Source organism: Mustela putorius, unplaced genomic scaffold (genome assembly GCF_011764305.1).
Source record: "Mustela putorius furo isolate JIRA1106 unplaced genomic scaffold, ASM1176430v1.1 tig00000179_pilon_pilon_pilon, whole genome shotgun sequence".
Classification (NCBI taxonomy): Eukaryota; Metazoa; Chordata; class Mammalia; order Carnivora; family Mustelidae; genus Mustela; species Mustela putorius.
In genome coordinates this window covers 8,714,001-8,733,235 of record NW_025421305.1, presented here as the reverse complement: position 1 = coordinate 8,733,235, position 19,235 = coordinate 8,714,001, and the positions used below count along the sequence as shown (strand labels likewise).

The following is a 19,235-nucleotide window of genomic DNA, read 5'->3' as shown; positions in this document are numbered from 1 at the left end:
TAACTCTTTTATCTTGTGTCATCCTTATACAGCAAGCTGACTAACTCATCTTGAAATAAGAAAGAGTAAACTATATATCACAAAGATGGATTTAGGCCTGAAGTGGGAAAGAAAATAGTTTAAGTGGACATTTGATAGTTATAAATGAAGTCGAGTCTCCAGTCTCAGGTGAATTGCTTCCACAGCATCCTGAAACTGCTTGGTAGATTTTCAGAGGTCTAGGTCTTAGAGCAATGTTTCTCAATCTGTTTTTCATTATTGCTCGTCCAAGGACATTTAAACCCCAACTTGTCTTCCCCAATCTCATGAAATGTTAATACCACAGTTCTACTACATATCTTTTATGTACAGTATCCCTTTAGTGGACAGCAGACCATTGTAACATCTAACGATTTTTTTCAACCCCTTTTCCAAGGACCAGTGTTTGCCCCCTCGAGGGTGATAAGTTCCCTGTGCATGTTGTAGAGAATTCAGAGGACAGGAGAGAAGCCACACACGTCCACTTAAGTGGTGAATCTCCTGATTTTCAGACATAGAGGCACTTGGTTTGGGGAAGTTATGAGATGCTTTAGTGTGAACCCAGTGACATGACAAACCAACCAGGCTGCCCCCCAAACCTTGTTCTTGATCATTTCACCAGGATAAAGGAAATCAGAAATTTCTCTTTATTTTTTCCCATGGTTAAATGTTAGCTTTGTGGGTGGGGTGGGAGGTAGACTACACTTGTAAAGTTGTGCTGTTGAGGTTGGTGGGGGAAGCACAGCTTTAGCCTTGGCAAGAGTTCTTAGTTTGATCTTTGAATTCTTTTATGACCTCACTGGGTGAGTAAACAAAGTGTAAAAATTATGGAATATATCCAGTACATATAAAGGACTTATCTGGGATATATATGTGTGTTTATGTGTAAAATGGAACACAATAATAAAGGAGACACTGTAACCCACATCCAATTTAGGAACTAGAATATTACCAAAAACCATTGAAATTCTCTTGGTTTTTGGTAATATTCTCCCTGAGAATATTATTCTCCCTGAGAATTTCTATGATTCTCTGCCTAGGTATCCATTATCCTGAATTTATCATTCTCTTGTTTTTTTGCTTCTCAAGCACTACTTTATTACATATGTATGGATTTCTAATGAATTCAGTTTGCTAGCTTATTGAGTATTATCAAAACAGTATCATATGAGATTTATTCTGTGACTTAATTTTTTTCACTGAATATCTTTTAAGAGTTAAACATATTGGAAGTAGTGGTAGTTCATTCTGTTTTTGTCATTATGTAGTATTCCTTTATGTGTGTTTTATCCATTTCCAGTCTCCAGTTGTGTTTTTATTTTTTTAAGAATGAGTACGTTTTCCTTTTCTTTGCTGTATTCGGTTTTATCTTGAATGGCATTCTGTGAGTATTCCATCTGTCTCCTGATGTAGAAGGGCAAGAGTGTTTCTTAGATACCTAGAAATGCACTTCCTAGGTCACTGGGTGATTTACAAATGAGCAAACACAAATTAATTATATTAATTCAAACATTTATAAAATGGGTAGGCAGAAGATGAGCAGATTAATGGGTGATTTAATAGTAGACTTAGAAGGGCATTGGAATGAAGTAGTCTACTATTCCCAAGAGTTGGTGTATAAGAATAGACTTAAATAATAGACATCTGAAGATGTCAAGTCACTTAACCTTCTCACTGTGAAGTTTGGTAGATCTCACATCCTATTGACAATTTAAGTTAATAGTTTTCTTCAATTTTTCAAGATTGTGATAATCATTAATTGTCTGGGATGATTTGATCATGGTCCCTTATTAGAACAAAAGCACTGGACTGTAAAACTGTGATAAAATAACAATTCCAGTGCCTTATATCGCCCTTGAAAATCGCTTTTATTTCTTTAGTGACACTTACAGGTGATCATTCAAATGTTCTTAAAAACTGTTAAATGTGGGATTATGTGCCTGTTTATGAGATCATAAACTTTGTCCTGTTTTAACATTGATAACAATGGTTTTACTATAAAGCAGTGTGAGAATTCGCCAGGTGTATCTATCAATGAGTATGTATGTGTGTACACATAGATATGCTTTTAAAAATATAATATACTAAATATATTGATTGCTTGGAGATTTATATTATAAGTAGTAGTCTGGTTTGCATTTCGTTTTATTTATTTTTTTCCTCTTGAAGTTTCAGACTCTGTGGCTCAATCTGTAATTCAGCATCTAAGATGGATAATGCAGAAGGATCTTTTGGGGCAAGATGTCTTTCTAATAGGACCTCCTGGGCCTCTTCGACGTTCTATTGCAATGCAATACCTGGTGAGCAATTGATTCTTATGGATTCCTAAGGGAACTTGGATTAATTATGTTCTAAAATAAATTAAGAATTTATAAAAATATAAGGATTATTCATTACTCAAAAAAATTTTCGGGTTGATAACCTGTTTAATAAAGATTTTGGAATAAGTATTCTGGGAAGCAAATGTGCATTTATCTTTCATAGCTTTAGGAAATTTTGGCTGCAACTAGAAAGTTCTCAACTTCTGGTAAAAAAGAAATTCAAATTCAGGCAATGAGTGGCAGATTGGATCATAAATTCTGAAATTACAAAACAAAACCCAGTTTTATATTATTCAAGGAATATTTATCTTAGATCCACATCCTAAAATGCCAAATAACTCTCTTGACTTTTTGATGTTGTATAGTCTTCAAGGGAAGCCACAAGTTTGTAAAATATCTCTTATGTGTTACATGCTTTTTTCCCTTTAGATAGAGAAAACGAGTTTATTAAAACTTGCTTACTTTATTAAACTAGCTTACTGAGTTTTATCCAGCTAGTAAATGATGGAGCTAGACTTCAAATCCTTTCTCTGACCTGTTATTCTCTTAAATGTTCGTAGTTCTCTGAGCATAGTTATAAAGTGAATTGAAATATTAAAATCTCAACACAGGTTTAAAAAATGTATAGGACTATATTTCTACTTTGTCAGGTTTAATACACATTGTTCTATTGATGGGAGGAAGAATGCGATCAGATGAAGTTGTTCTGAAGATATTTTTTAGGATGAAGAGAAGAACTTTGTTTTCAGCTTCCTTGTGTTACTTGATTATTAAAGAATTGATTTCTGTGCTATTGAAATATGCTTTCTGTACTCTTTTATTTTAGTAGTAGATTTATTTTGGTACTTCTAATATCATATAGGGTGAGGATGATAAAAATACAATGGGCAAATAAGAACCTAACTTCTTTGAGCGCATACTTTTCATATTTTATGTGTGTTCCTAGAACCAGCTTGTGAGATATAATGGGTCATTGTAGTATTAGCCTTATTTTATTAATAAACAAGGCAAAGTGGTTTATCTAGGAATGCTGAGTCAGCTGCTGAGAATCCATTCTACCTGGTTCATTACAATGACCACAGTATCTTACTTTGGTTTTGTTTTTGGCAAGACCCTGAAGCTTGTTAGGAATATGGAATGAGAAAGGCTGGGAGATTACAGGAGTCTTGTTGGTTCAAAAATGCAATATAAGTCTGTAAGTGTGAAACCTGTATTTCTAAAAAAAACCCCACAAACTTTAAATTATGAAATAGAGCTGAGGCAGCTTTAGGATGTGGAAATACACATAAGAAAGCTTACTAGCCTAAGCTTCCTTGCAAACTCTGCAAGTGGGTACTGTTGCCATTAGATATCAGATCCTACGCTTAGTAATATCCAGAGTAGATGAAGACTGTACAGGCAGAGATTTTGGGGCAAGCCTGCTGAACCAATAAGAAATGAAGTAGAAATAATTTGATAGCTGTGTGTCTTTTATATTTAATCCATGTAGAAGGAATTTTATGATAGCCCCCAAAAAACTCAACAGACCCCTGCTGCCTCCTCCATCTGCTGCTCCTGGTACTGTTGGTGAAGTTGCTCAGACCATCCCTGGGAAGCAGCAGCTGGTGCTTGTCTGGTCTGAGCTGTCAGTGTGGCAGTTCAGGGTGTTACTCTGGTACAAATTAACAATAAGAGGTATGTATGACTTTGTCAACCAGTTTTGACAGGGTTTTCCAGTGACCACATTCAACCAATCAGTGAACCCAACATGATGATACCAGCGATGTGTTCCAGAAGCAAGAAGGAGGTATCCACTAACAAGAGGAGTTGCTGCTTTAATCCAAAAGTGTGCTTTCACTGGCAGTTCATTCTTATTTAGAAAAATATTGTTTGGTATCACCATATCTTCATCATTATATGTGTGTTTTCTCTATTTAAAATGTTTTCTTCTTTTCATACGTACTTGAATTTATGGGTATATGGAAACAGGTGTATATTATAAAAACAAAATGAAAATGACACTATATTTTTATCAGCATTACATGGAGATAAGGCAGAGGGGAAAAAATCCTATTGTATGGACTTATCCTCTTTTACCATGAATGGCATGCTCATTCAATTTTCTTCTTTATACGTCAGTAATTAATTTGTTCTTCCTGTTTAATAACAACATATTGTATGCCTTATTTAACTGGAGCGCAGCATTGTTTTTAATTCAATATTGTAAAACCAAGGATAATGTTAAAAACTTTTTGTATGTAATTGTCACATGCAGGGCAAAAAGACATTAGGGATGCATAAATTATTCCAAAAGAAATGAATTCTGGATGGTTTCCCCTTCAAACCAAAATGCTTGTTTTCTGTGAAAGAATTCTATTTTCCCTCTCCTTCCTCTCCTCCTTTCTTCTTGTCCTTCCTGAAGAGCTGTGTTTGTTTTCTTTCCCTTTTCTGTTGATCTTTGTATTAGTATTCACCTTGTTTTCACACTTGGTTAAGTGTGAACCCAACATATCACATACGGTTGGTAAACTGGTTAATGGACTTAATTAACGTAGATGCCCTTTAAGAAAAAGGTGAACATTACTTACTGAAATGACTATCATTTGTGAAAAAACTAAACAAGTTATTACTTGTGGTATTTGAAAAGAATTCTATAAAAAATACTAAGATTTACAAGACCTGACTATGATTATTATTGCTTAAGAAGTAAATAATTATTAAGTAGTGAACTATTGGATGCAGCAAAAGTAGAGCTCTGAGGAGAGGTACGTGCATGTTTTTCATTAACGTTCAATGTTTTGCATTTTTCTCACAGCTAAGACTCAGAAGGATTTAAATCAGAATTACATTTAGAATGCTCTTCTCTAGGGCAGTAACATTGTCGTATAACTGGCTTCAAAGCATATGTTGGGAATTGGATTTAATTTGGGGACAATTTCACTCTCTGCTCTATAGGAGCTGACCAGACGGGAAGTTGAATACATTGCCTTGTCCAGGGACACCACTGAAACCGATCTCAAACAGCGTCGAGAGATCCGAGGAGGCACAGCTTTTTACATTGATCAGGCAAGTTCTTATCACACTGCAACACATGACTGTTTAGTCCAGGTCTATGCAAAATTGATTTTTAAAGCAGAATAGAGCTAGCCCATGTGATAGTGAAGATAATGTACTGTGCCTTCTCTAGACAGATTTAATTTAGAATTTTGGTTTTCCTGTTCTTGGAAATGCCTTCTTGGTTTAGCACTAAGTAGAAAGTATAGATGAAATTAATGGTTCTAAAATGTTACCTAAAGATCAATATGCTGATTTCTTAGTTTTTAATTGCTTCCTAGTACTTGCACATAGAAATTTGAATTTTTAAAAAGGAATTAAGGAGATTTTAATATAGGAAATTGTCTAGCACATTTAGAAAGTATTCTCCATCTAAAAGTCAGGTAGGGGGCACCTGGGTGGCTCAGTGGGTTAAGCCGCTGCCTTCGGCTCAGGTCATGATCTCAGAGTCCTGGGATCGAGTCCCACATCGGGCTCTCTGCTCAGCGGAGAGCCTGCTTCCCTCTCTCTCTCTCTGCCTGCCTCTCTGCCTACTTGTGATTTCTCTCTGTCAAATAAATAAATAAAATCTTTAAAAAAAAAAATAAAATAAAAGTCAGGTAGGTAAAGGTGTATTAAGCATAGTGAAATTAAGTATATACTTCCAGGTACTACATCCTTTCTGGGGGAGAGGTAGGTTCTTAGGTGCAGATTACCAACTAAGATGATATTTTCTCAATATTATAATGAAGCTTGTTGAACATTTCTTCACACTCATGAGCACACTATTTATAATTAAAAGAGTATACACTTAACACTTGAACAATAAGTGGGTTAGGGTTGCTGACCCCTGAGCATCAATAACCTGCATATAAATTTTGGTTCCCCCAAAACTTAATACCCCACTGTTGACTGAAAGCCTTACCAATAACAAACAGTTGATAAATGGATTTTGGATATTATATGTATTATATACTCTATTCTTAGTTAGAAAAAAAGAAAATGTTATTAAGAGCATCAGAAAGAAAACATTTATAACACTATAATGAAAAAATCTGCATATAAGTGGATCAATTTCAGTTCATCAAATTGAATCTGCAAATCTGCATGTAAGTGGATCAGATTCAGTTCAAATGTGTTATACAAAGGTCAAGTTACTATAAGTGTAAAAAAACCACTGAGTGAAAGAATTTCTGGAGACCTGGATATTCACATTGTCTTATAGATTACTTTATTAGTTACAAAAAGGAAAAATATACTTAAGATGGGGAGATTTGGCAGTCTTCCCTTTAAAGGATAGTGATCATACTTAGCATCATGTAGTGAGAAAATCTGAGTTCACATTTCCAATTAAAAAGTAATCCTTTGTGGATGAAGCCCAGAAGTACATTTTAAAGAAATCTGTTTTATTCACCTAGTGCCATGGTTCACTTTGTACATTATTTTTAATTACATGTGGAAAAAAATACACTTTTACAATGCCTGCTTCTTTTCTGAATCTAGGGAGGCCAAGAGTAAGGAGTTGGAGAGAGCATAGAAAACGGATACTATAGCCGAAGTAGTGGAGAGGGGATATGGGAACAGATTGATTGATTTATCTATTTATTTGTTTATTTAAAATATTTTAATTATTTATTTAAGAGAGAGAGAGCACAAAGGGGGAGGGGGAGGGGAGAGGGAGAAGCAGGCTCCCCTCTGAGCAAGGAGCCCAGGGCAAGGACCTTGGGATCATTGACCTGAGCTGAGGGCAGACACTTAATGGACTGAATGACACAGGCGCCCAGATGGGAACAGATTTAATGACACTGAGAGCACTGGGTGTTTGGTAGAGTGTGGATTTAAAAACATATTTTGAATGAATTTTATATCTGGATTGATTGTTGTAATGCAAATAGTGAAGAAGAGAAAATGGACTTTTATATGTTTATTGTTTAAAGGAACCTTAAAACTTTTTATTTCTTGAAACATAAATTATTTAGATAACACTGTGTAATATTATACTGTGCCTGCCATTTTAAAAAGCATAGTTCTGGATGATATCTGTTTTATAGTTCATGAAATATTTAAAGTGCTATTATAAGTGTATGGTAATATCTTACACTTTATGTTTTCTTGGCAACTCCTACTTTTTATGATGAACATCCGCTATTGGGGATGTAATCTACAGACATCTTCCAAGCCTGTAATTGTGGCATAGGAACATTGGTCCTTTTCGTAAGATACTTCAGACTATTTGTTGAGATTATATCTGAGTTTCATATTTTTTCTTCTATCTCTTACTATTCTTTATTATTTGTTCATAATCAGATCTAACAGTTCCTTGCTTACATCCATGCAATCCTATTACACCCAAAATAAAGTCTGAACCCTTTAATATGGCCACAGTACTTTGCAGGACCTAATCTTGTCTACCTTAGCTCCTTTCCCTCTTTCCCTTGCTTTCTAGGCTCCTGCTTCATGGCCTTGTTTTCTTAAAAATAGATTGAATGCTTTCTAGCCTCAGAACCTTTGTATTTAATATTTCCTCTGCCTGGTATAATCTTCTCCCAGATCTATATATTCCTGCCTCCTCATCATTCAGATTATAAATTCTCAGAACATTTTAGTAAACACTGATGATGCCCGCACTCCATGCACAATACAGTGCTGTCATATTACACAGTGTGATCCTCAGAGTACCTGTCACTACATAAATTTACCTAATATTTCTGTGTTTCCGTTTATTGTGTGCATTTCCTACCAGAATGTAACTTTCTTGTTTATCTCTGGCACTTAAAAACTGTCTGGAAGATAATTGGCCCTTTTATTTGATGATAGGTTTCTCCTTTGGATAATCAGTCTTATTAAAATTTTAAGTAAATTAACAATAAAACGGTTCTGGATAAGACGAGAGGGCACATCAATGGAAAAGGTATTTATCTTTTTGACATCTATTTTGAGTGATTAGAAGGAATCAATCCCATCTGAGTTCTAGATAGATGAAGTTGCCCAGTAAGAACCAGCTGGTCATATGTTGTTAGACTGAAAGGTCTTTATTTTATTTGGAAATTTCTTTAACTTGTTTAATATTCTTAACCATAATAACAGAACAATAAGAACAATAAACATTCTTAATTTGGTGTCTGAGATCAAGGGAGAGGCAGTATCTTCATTAACCAGTAGGTGATGGCTCTAACCTACGAAGGCCAAGATGGGTGAAAAAATGCCTGTGGCCATCTGGTGGGTCCTGGGAGAGAAAGTTTGGGTTGTTCAGTATGCCTGATGCATGCACATGTGACTAATGTTCAAGTAATTACTAATTGACTGTTCAGCTGGAAACCTTGACAAAACCCCCAATTCCAAATTGAGGGTCATGACTATCAACCTTTTCACTTATCTTCATTCACACAAGATTAAGGATGATTGATCATAAAGTCAGAGGTTAAACTGAACTGTACTCCTGAAGGTTAGAATTAGGTTAGTAATTCTATAGTAGGGAATTTGTATTTTCTTTCTGATTAATAATATTATAAATGCTCTTTATAGATATATGTCTATTGATTTCATAAATGCTTTTATAGTACACACATACTATATAGAGAGAATTTCTTAAATGCTCACCAAAATGACTGTTACGTGTCAGGCCCTCTCTAGAATGACAGCAAGAGAAACAAATTCCTGTCATCATAGAGGTTTTTTTTTTTTTTTTAAAATATTCATTTTTGGAGAAGTCTAGACATTTTCAAGAATAATTCAAGAATTATGTGTATTGCCAAATTGCCTTTCAGAAAGGGTGTTCCAACTCACACTTAAGTCAGCGCACTATGCATGATTGTCTCATGAATTCTTGTCAGCACTGGGTATTTATTTGTATGTACTTTGCCAAATTAATAGGCTTTAATTTGCATTAAAAAATTACTGAGCAGGCTGAGTGTTTCTAATACATTTATTGGCTATCATTCCTATATAGATGTCAATGAATTGAGTGGATATAGAAAAGGAGAAGGGTACCGATGAAGTAAGTTATAGTCTGTTAAGAAAATGTTGAATTTTATACTATGCTTTATATGTAAATATTTGCCAAAACTTATCAATTTGTTCATGTAAAGTTAATTTAAGTATTTTAAGTACTTTTTATATAATTACCTTGCTAAGCGGATTACAGATTAATCTTTTAAAAAAGAATTGGTTAAAGAAGAGAAATAAGAAAATTTATATGATTGGTATTTTGACACCCATGGAGACATAAGGAGAGTTAAAGATATTTTGCTACCACATGACCTGTCCTTTGCCTCAGAAGATAAAATAACCTGAAAAAAATCTAAGTCATTGTTATTTTAACCCTTTAAAATCCTATTAATGTACTTCCCCCCCCCCTTATTTGTTGACATTCTCTTTATTAATTCTGTTTATTGCCATGTGACTCCAAAGAGCTGGAGTGGAAGACTTTAAATCAATAGAAAATTGCTTGCATTACTCAAGTATGAGCCAATATAAATTAACTAAGCTACAAATAAATTACATTTCGATTTTAATATCTTACTGAAAGGAGACACTGAAGATAATTTGGAGAGTAGAAAGCCAGGATGGGGAAAGTAAAATGATTTTCTTTAACTTTTCCTAAGCCAGGAACTCTTTTCACCTTAGAATCTTATTGATACATTTGACACAATTCTCTCCAGTTCCATAATGTATGAGGTACATATTTAATGTTAAGCATAAAAATGCACTTTAAACAATTATATAGTATTTTAATGTCTTCTTTTCTGTTTGGGGTTATTCCTTTTTTTTTTTTAAAGATTTTATTTATTTACTTGAGAGAGAGAAAGAGTGCGCACAAGCTGGGGTGGAAAAGGAGGGAGAGAGAGAAGCAGACTCCCTGCTGAGCAGGGACCCTGAAGTGTGACTGGTTCCCAGGACTCTGAGATTATGACCTGAGCCAAGGGCTGATGTTTAATTCCATGAGCCACCCAGATGCCCCTGTTTGGGATTATTCTTGATTCTCTCTTTTTTAATAGAAAAAAATAAGGATTAATCTTTTTTTAATGTGCTGCTTAAATAGTAGAGGTCATCAAAACAACAACTAATAAGTTGAATAACAGTGCTGTTGATAAGAAAATAAGATTTTTATTTTGTCAAAATAGGGAAAAACAGTTACTTGTAAACTTAATCCTATTTGTGGATGCTGAAGCTATTTTCTACATGTAACCACTGTTAAAATAACAAAGTTGTATTTCAGAAGTTTGTTGCTAAATTAAGTATTTGGAATTTGAAAAGCATCACCTAGATACAAGTCTGTTGAGAGTGGCTAAATTTCTTGTTACTTGCACCAGACTCTTTACAGCCGTATTGTTGTAATATGTTCTAATTGTCACTTGGACAGTTGGAGAAGGGCTCTCTGTTTATTCTGGCCTCTGTGTCAGTTGGAACTCAAGCCTTGGCTCCTTACCATATTGCCATCTTGCTTAGGCCAACTCTTGTGTACTCATAATTTTTAACTGTTTGACAGATTTATAGAATTTGTTTGAAAAATCAGGGCACATAATATAACACTGTAGGTTAACTATACTGAAGTTAATTTAAAAATCAAGACATAGTAACAACTTTTATTGAGACTTCTGTTGTGCTAAGTGCCTTATATGAGTGCATCTAATCCTCAAAACATCCTTAGGATGGCGATGACTTCCCCATCTTATAGGTAAAGTAACTGAGTCTTACAGGGCCATAGTCATACAACTGCTAAACAGGAGACGTGGGATTTGAACCAGGATCTGTCCAGTTCCAAAGTTTGTATTCTTTGTATCATATCTATTTCCCTGAAAGAATGACAACGATGATTATGATGATGATGATGACAGCCACCATGACTAAAAGGATGAGAGTATTGACAATACAACAGATAATCATTTTGTACAGGTTTACTTGAGCCAGAGGTTATCTTTGTTAATCTTCACCACAATCTGTGAGTTAAGCACCATAAATGGTGTGGCTTAAGAAAGAAATGGAAGCTCAGAGAGGTGAAGTGACTAGCCTAAATTGCCCATTGCAGGTAAGTGGTAGAGCACTGACAAATCCATCTGATCCTATTCTGATATTTTAAAATAAAGAACTTAAAATTTAATTAATTTTGTTTTTGTTTGGCTTCCTCAGTGCTGTTAAACTGTAGCCATTCCGAGTCACTTGAAGCTTTTTCATTAAATTGTTGTTCTATCAGTAATAATTTCTATTTTAATTAGGTCCGATAACTTTAAATTTAATTTCCAGTACTGCTTTCTTTCCTAGATAGTGACAATATACAATACCCCTTGAGGATATTCTCATTTAGTAAATGAGGACACAGACCTCCAGATTAATTGTTTGCCTAGGGTCTTTTATCAAATCAGAAGTAAATCTAGAACAGAGGCTTAGATGGTTTTTGATTTTTAGGTCATGCAGCCTCCTTTATCTTGAAAACCTTCATGCCTACATGTTGGATTGTTAAAACTGGTATGGTTTGTCCAGAAAGATCTTGCTGTATTTTTTCTGATTTCTATTTGAGAAAATTAGGTCTCTGGTAATTCTATAGCTTGAAGGGCAGGAAAGGATCCTTATGGTTGATGTAGTTTCTGCTTTGAGTAACTATCACAAGTATTCATTCTACATAAAATATGTATGCATTGCCCCCTTCTTTTTTTTAAGATTTCAGGAGAAAAAGTATACCACCATTCCTTTATTCAAAAATCTGTATAGAAAATTTTTGAACTAGGGGCACCTGGGTTGAGCCTCTGCCTTCGGCTCAGGTCATGATCCCAGGGTCCTGGGATAGAGCCCCATATCAGGGTCTCTGCTTGGTGGGGAGCCTGCTTCCCCCCCCCCCCACCGCCTGCCTCTCTACCTATTTGTGATCTCTCTCTCTGTCGAATAAATAAATTTAAAAAAAAAAGAAAAGAAAATTTTTGAACTATGTAGCTTAAGTCATTCATGCTGATGGTTAAATTTGTTCTGTTCTCCTAACAAGTGTGGGCATATATAACTATTATCCTTCATATAAAAATCCTTCCTAAACTTACCTAACAGCATCTTTTAACTGAGAGGTTACATTTTTATTTCATAAACACCAAAAGCCTTCTGTGAGCCAGTTTTGCACCAGGATGACATAAAAGGCAGGGTTCTCACCCCTTGAACCTGAGAATCTTGCTGGGGAGATGAAACAGGCACATGGCAGAACAAGGAGAATTTGAGCATTGTGGCTCTACACTCATGTGCTGGGCAGACAGAGGGCAAAGAGGGCATCGATGCAGACAGGGTGGGCTGTTTGAGCCTCTGTTGGGCACAAAACCTGTAACACCTGTAACAATTTATTTTTCTCCAGCATGTCCAATTAAGTCTGAGACTCACCACATGGTACAATATGTTGATATATTCCAGTACTTAATAGATTTGGTATGTAGTTTTTTTTTTTTAACATTCTTCTATACAAAGGTGATGAGATTGCATTACTAAAGTTTGACAGTACTGATTAAAGTATTTTCATACTTTATAGTTTTCATACTTTTGTAGACTAAGGAACAATCAGGAAACAAGATTATGCGGATTAGTAACTAGTATTATTTCTATAAACTCAGTGATTCGGATTTAGTTACTAAAAAGTATCTTTTTAAGGTTTTCTCCTTTTAGCCAGTACTCTTGCCTGCATTTAAAATTTTTAATTTACATATATGTACCGAGTCTATAACCACATATCCAAAGGGCAAGTCAGGAAGAAAGTTAAAAATCTTGGGTGATCCTTTGTGTGTGATTGTTTTCTTTTCAATGTTTTTCACATAAAAAAAAAATTACCACTCATAAGTTTATAATCCTCTTTTTATCATATTTGGATCTATTTGCACTATAAAGCATCCACTCATTGCCACTCAAATGGTGTGTAAATAAATAATTAATAAGAAAAAAGTTTAGGGGGATTTTAAAAAATAATATTCTTCATAAAGTTGAGGTAAGTTGTATAATCTTAGATCTCATAGAGTTTTCAGATGGCATGATTCAGTCTCTAACTTCCAGCAGGTAAAATAGGATTATCTTGAGCACAACAGAGAACGAGAGATATGGAGATATGGTGCCTGTTCCAATTGACTCTTTCAGTAAAATGAACAGGGAGTGAAGGAAGGCTCACTTTGAGCCTTCAATGTGCCTCCGTGTGAAGGCTCACATTGAGAAGGTTCAGTGCAGATGAACACATGAACTATTTAGAGGTTATACTTGCGTTGTCTAAGGAATTAGAAATACTGAATTTTGGATGGCAGGAGAATCAATGAGATTTTATTTATTTATTTATTTTAAAGATTTTTATGTATTTATTTGACAGGGTGAGTGAGTGCAAGAAAGAGAGTGCAAGAGTGGGGAGTAGGAGTGGGAAAAGCAGGCTCCCCACTCCAGGGAGCCCAGGTCCCTGGGATCATGACCTGAGCTGAAGGCAGACACTTAACCAACCAAGCCACCCAGGCGCCCTCAATGAGACTTTAATGGAAATCGCCACCAGGAAGAGGGCCTGGTTTAGAAAGAAGTCATATTTGATTCAGAATGTTGAGTTTGAACACGTCTATGGAGATGTTTAAACGGTATTTGGAAATGGGAGCATTGGAGATCAGGAGGAAGGTTGGGATCACATACTATGTTTCTCAAGAAAGAGGAGATAAAGAAAATTTTTAAAACGTTATGTATTGTTATTGCTATTTACTTAATGTAACGTATAACATAGCACCTGTCATATAATGGCTAGTCAGTGAACCAGTGAGGATTTATGGGAGCATGTTAGAGCTTTGCTAATGAAATAACAAATGAGGGAAGAGGAAGGGAAAGGGTAAGGGCAGAGCCTTAGGGAATGCTTGCTCTTGATTTTTTTTTTTTTTTTAAGAAGGTGGGAGTCAGAAGGGTTGAGGAAAGCCAGAGGGAAAACCTACTTGGTAAATATCTTAAGACAGAACATGAAGCGCGAGAGAGGATCAAGGGAAGAGGGTGGGAGGAAAGGAGAACATGATGGTTAAGGAAATGCCTTCTTTTTTTGGTGCTTGCGAGTGAGCAGTTTTAGTAAAATAAGAGTGATGGAGGCTTAGTAGAGGCAGTGTGTATGGGACTATTCCTTATGGGGCTTGAAGGTAAATAGATGGTGTTGAGAGGTATTAGGAGACTATAGGTTTTCTTAAAGTGCAGACATGTTTGTAGAAGAGAAGGAAGTTAAAAGTTCAGTTAAGAGATGGTTGATGGAAGATTTTGGAAAAGGTGAGAGTAGATGCCTCTAAGCTCAAGGTGGAAAGGGCTGGCCTTGGAGATTGTCAAAGACAGAAATAAGAGTAAGGAAGACACAGAGGGATTGTGTGATAGAGTTAAGGAAAGCCATGGAATCATAATTCTGATGACTTTAATCATCATGGTAAAGTACATAATAGAAAGAAATGAAAAGGACTGGAAGCTTGGCTTGGCAATAACTTCTATAAGAAATGAAGAAAGTATTTTCTAAGTAATAGTGATGATTCAGCTGAGGTTGACCAATGTCAATTTGTAGTGGCTTTTCCTCATGTTTTATCACAGATTTGTAATACAACTGCTGGAAGAAGCAAATGTCCCATCTCTAGAGCATTGTCATTGTCTTCCCCAATCCATCCCATGGACTCATGAATTAAGTACTTTTTATAACAAGGTTCTTAAAACAAGAAGCATATTTACTTAGGGTTTAGTAATCAGGTAAGTGATGGCATAGTCCTAGAACAGATAGAGCTGTAACATTATTTCTGATAGCTGTGTAGTAGTCCATCACACTGATTTATTATGGTCTATTTTGCCAGTCTTCTAGATTGGCATTTGGGGTTTTTTTATTTTTGTTTTTGTTTTTGTTTTTTTTAAATTATAAATCTTTCCATCTATGTTTTCCTGACTATTCCCTTAAGAAAAATTCCTTGAAATAGAATTGCTGGATTAATGAACATAACCATTTAAATTTTTGAAAATACCTTGCCATTTATTCTCCATAACATTGTCATTTTGCACATAGACCAATCGGGAATGAAAAGCGCCAGTTTCGTCTTAACCTTACCAACACTAAGTATTACTATTCTTTTTTAATCTCTGCTAATTTGAAGTTCTAAAAATATATTGTTTTACCTTGCAGCTCTTTATTAACCAGTGAAATGGAAAGTATTTTATTATGCTCATTTGCATATCATAGTGATATTATTTTCTTAATCTGAAAAATTCTTTTTATATTGTGTATTTACTTGGTCTTTGTTATGTATGTTATAAACATTCTTTTCCTGAACAGGCATACAACAAATTCTACTGCCTAGTAAAACTAGACTGTGAAGGTACTGATCATCTGTGGCTGCATTAATCGCTTATCTCTTACTTCTTCACTTACTTGCATTACAAGTAAAATTAAGCCATGCTCTGGCATCTTCCATATTCTCATATTGCTTTTGTCTCTTGGAAATAGTGTGCAGTCCGTGCAGCCACAGAAGGCAGAACCCTTGTTTTGGAAGGCCTGGAAAAGGCGGAGAGGAATGTTCTGCCCGTTTTGAACAACTTGCTGGAAAATAGGGAGATGCAACTTGAGGATGGACGCTTCCTGATGTCTTCAGAGCGTTACGACAAACTTCTCCAAGTAAGAACAGAAAAATTCAGCTCCTTTGTCTTGGCTCCTGAGATGTAGGAGGTGCCATTTGTGGTGAGACATGCTTGTGTGGGCACGAGGACAGCGTTCAGGTGGCTCGCATCTGTGGCACACTGCTTAGCTCATGAGTTTGCAGTTTGACAAGTTTTTCAGTTTGCAGATCCTATTAGAAGACCTCCCAGATTTTTTTACTGGCTTTTTTTTTTTTTTTTTGGCCTATGTAATAACTATTTGTTTCTCTTTTCCCCCCCTCCTTTTAATTCTCTTTTTTCCTCCCTCCTTTCCTATCTTCTTCTCTGTCTCCCAACAACCATGTACCAGAAGTCTAATGGCTTCTAGATGGTGCAAGAAAGATAAAGCTGAACTGAGTATAGTTCTTGGCCTCCAGAAGCTCAAAATCCAGTAGATATTGACAGAAATGAAACATATTTAAGAGATACCATGACGGTCCAAGCTGCCTGGATCTGATGCCTGAGTTGTAAATACATGTCATTTTCATTCTGGCTGCCCTGCAGTGGTCCAGGATCACTTTAAAACATGGGGCAGATTAAAACTGTTCTAAACCCTCTCCTCACTCAAAAACCCAAAGGCCTTCCAGTGCAAAACAGATCTTGTCTGATCTGGGCCCTTCCCGCTTCTTTAGCCGTATCTCCTGCTGTCCTTGTTTATTCACTCCAGAGGATAGTATTGTCTTTACTGTACCTTAAACCCACCAGGAAGGCATTCTCCTAGTGCTTTGCAAGTCACTTTGCTCTTCAGAATGATTTTCTTCCAGATACCTGGCTTCCTTCTATACCCCTTCAAGTTTTTGGTCTAGTGTTACGTTCTCAATGAAGCCTGCTCTCACCCACCAATTTGACATTGCAGTGTCCCCTCTGCCCTCACGCTCCCTGATTCTGCTCTATTTTTTCCTTAGTCTTCTAACATCCTACAGGAATTATTTCCTTGCTGTGTTTTTAGTTTTTTATTTGTTTTTTTGGTTTTTTTTTTTTTTTAGTTGTGGTTGTTTTTTTTTTTTTTTTTTTTTTAATTTGACAGAGATCACAGGCAGAGAGGCAGGCAGAGAGAGAGGAGGAAGCAGGCTCCCCACTGAGCAGAGAGGGCTCCTAGGACTCTGGAATCATGACTTGAGCTGAAGGCAGAGGCTTTAACCCACTGAGCCATCCAGGTGCCCCACTGTGTTTTTAGTTTATTCACTGCCTCCCTCTGCTAGATTACAACTTCTGCTACCAGGGATTTTTGTTACCAGTGTTATCTCAAGCTCTTAGAGCAGTGCCTGGCACTTAGTGGCTGCTCAATAACTATTTGTTGACTGAATGAATCAGTGCAATAAAATCTTTACATGCTGTGATGCAAGTTGATAGGAAGAAAGTGTGGGGCCCTTCGGAGACTTTGGGGAAGTTGTTCATGTAATGTCACAAAAGGAGGAGAAGACAACCCTTGCCCATTCAGCGCCGTCTGTGCTGTACTGGAGCTCTCGGGCTCCAGAGTTCAGGGGTTGATGTCTCTGCCTCTGCATTCTAGGATTCCGTCTCTCTGACACTTGTGCAGTAGAAATACATGGATGGGAATTTTACTGGCCCAAGTAGGTTACAAATTGCTCAAGAGCAGAATCTGTGTCTCCTTTCTTCTCGATACAGTTGATGAAAGCCCAGGACACACTAGGTACTAAATAAGAGTTGTTGACACCAGAGGGTCTGATTGAACTGATGCTCCATGGCTGGTAGGACCAGAAATAGCTCTTTCTGATTCCCGCTGTGTGAGTCTTTTCCCAGAAACCTGTCCTGCTACCCTTTTAGCAGTCTGTTTCTTTATTGTTTATAGGAGTCTCTAGATGGTGTTTTCACTGTAAGATATAGTTGTCTTGTTTTGGAACTATCTGAAGATGACATCATACTAATGTAATTAGAAGAGGATAATTGAGGGTTTAATCAGTAAGAAGAAAATTTATTCATTCATATTGTTAGAGTTAATTTACTGAAATGAAAGATATGTTTATTATTCATTTATTTAAATTTACTTTAAATTTTAATTAATATTATAAAATACAAATTTAAATAAATGTAAGAATGTAATTTATATTTATTATTTTTAAAGTAGGTCAGTGTTATGCAGAACATTTTCTCATTAGATACTTTCAAATTACAAAAGAACTATTATTGGCTCCTATATCATTATTTAGTTATTTGGCATTGTTCGTAAATGATTTGGAAAAGAATACTCAGATATGGGATCATTTTTTTAAGTGTGGTGTTTACTTCACAATTAGAAGTTTGATATATTCTTTATTTGTGTTAGAATTTTATGCAAAGTTATTGAACCTATTACTTTGGTTAAGAATTGGAAATATGGGGTCAAAAGAGTTTTAAGCTTTGCACAGTGGCAATATCGTAGCGATTGAGGTTTATCTGAGGCACGATTATTGCTAATTGAAGAGTTTTAGTATACAAGGAGTGTTTATTATTGAGAAGGATGTACTACATTGTTTTTTCCCAATGTAAGTATCAGTATACATGCTTAATTTTCATTGGTAAATATCGTTACTATATTCATAGAATCTGTCTCCTAAGAACCTCAGAGAAGATAGGCAAGATCCCTTCACAAAACACCACCACCTTAAGACAATTTCTATGATAAGAGGATTTCGGTACCATAATTTAAGTCCTGTTTATTTCTAGTTAGATTCAGTATACTCAATTTGAATACTCCAAAATTTTAATGGTTTCAGAGAGGTGATTGTAGTAGGATTTTGTTATTGTGGAAACAGATACAATCATTTTGTATAAATTCTATTTATATCCTGATGATCTTTTTTGGGTAAGTGGGAAAGAAAAATATTCAGCTGTCTGAAGATGATGCTCTTGGTTTCTCAGGTAGGGCTAGATGCTGACTCTTGTCTTCCAGTGCATGGTGATATAGTATCTCTGTAGTCTGTTGATGAAAGTGGGGTCATAATTTTGGTTATGCTTGAAATAATCATTCATTATATTTTTAAATGTTTTCATGCAGTCAATTAACAGACATTTGTCCTATTATGTTTAAGAGATAATAAGTCCTCTCGAGAGCTTGGCTGCAGCATGAAGTGGTAATGGACAGAAGTCAGATCCTTGCATAGGATACAGTGGAGGGGGACAAAACTGGTTCTGATGGAGGGAGGGATTAGAGAGTGATGTTGTTTGTGCTAAGCTTGAAATGATGCCTGTGTTTATGCTGTGCAAAGTGGAAAGGGTGTTTCAGGCAAGTGGAGCAGCATTGGTCAAGCAGCA

The 19,235-nt window shown here is 35.8% G+C and overlaps 1 protein-coding gene and 1 pseudogene across 2 annotated transcripts in view; both read left to right on the top strand.

The window, feature by feature from the left end:
* Positions 1-19,235, top strand: part of VWA8 (von Willebrand factor A domain containing 8) — a 325,814-nt gene that overhangs the window by 39,580 nt on the left and 266,999 nt on the right. For both annotated transcript variants that reach the window (XM_004759284.3, XM_045076623.1), the window contains 3 exons: positions 2,188-2,318; positions 5,274-5,384; positions 15,793-15,960. In XM_004759284.3, coding sequence (XP_004759341.1) covers positions 2,188-2,318; positions 5,274-5,384; positions 15,793-15,960 — 410 coding nt within the window. The remainder of the gene's footprint in view (positions 1-2,187; positions 2,319-5,273; positions 5,385-15,792; positions 15,961-19,235) is intronic.
* Positions 18,338-18,487, top strand: LOC123391124 (annotated as a pseudogene).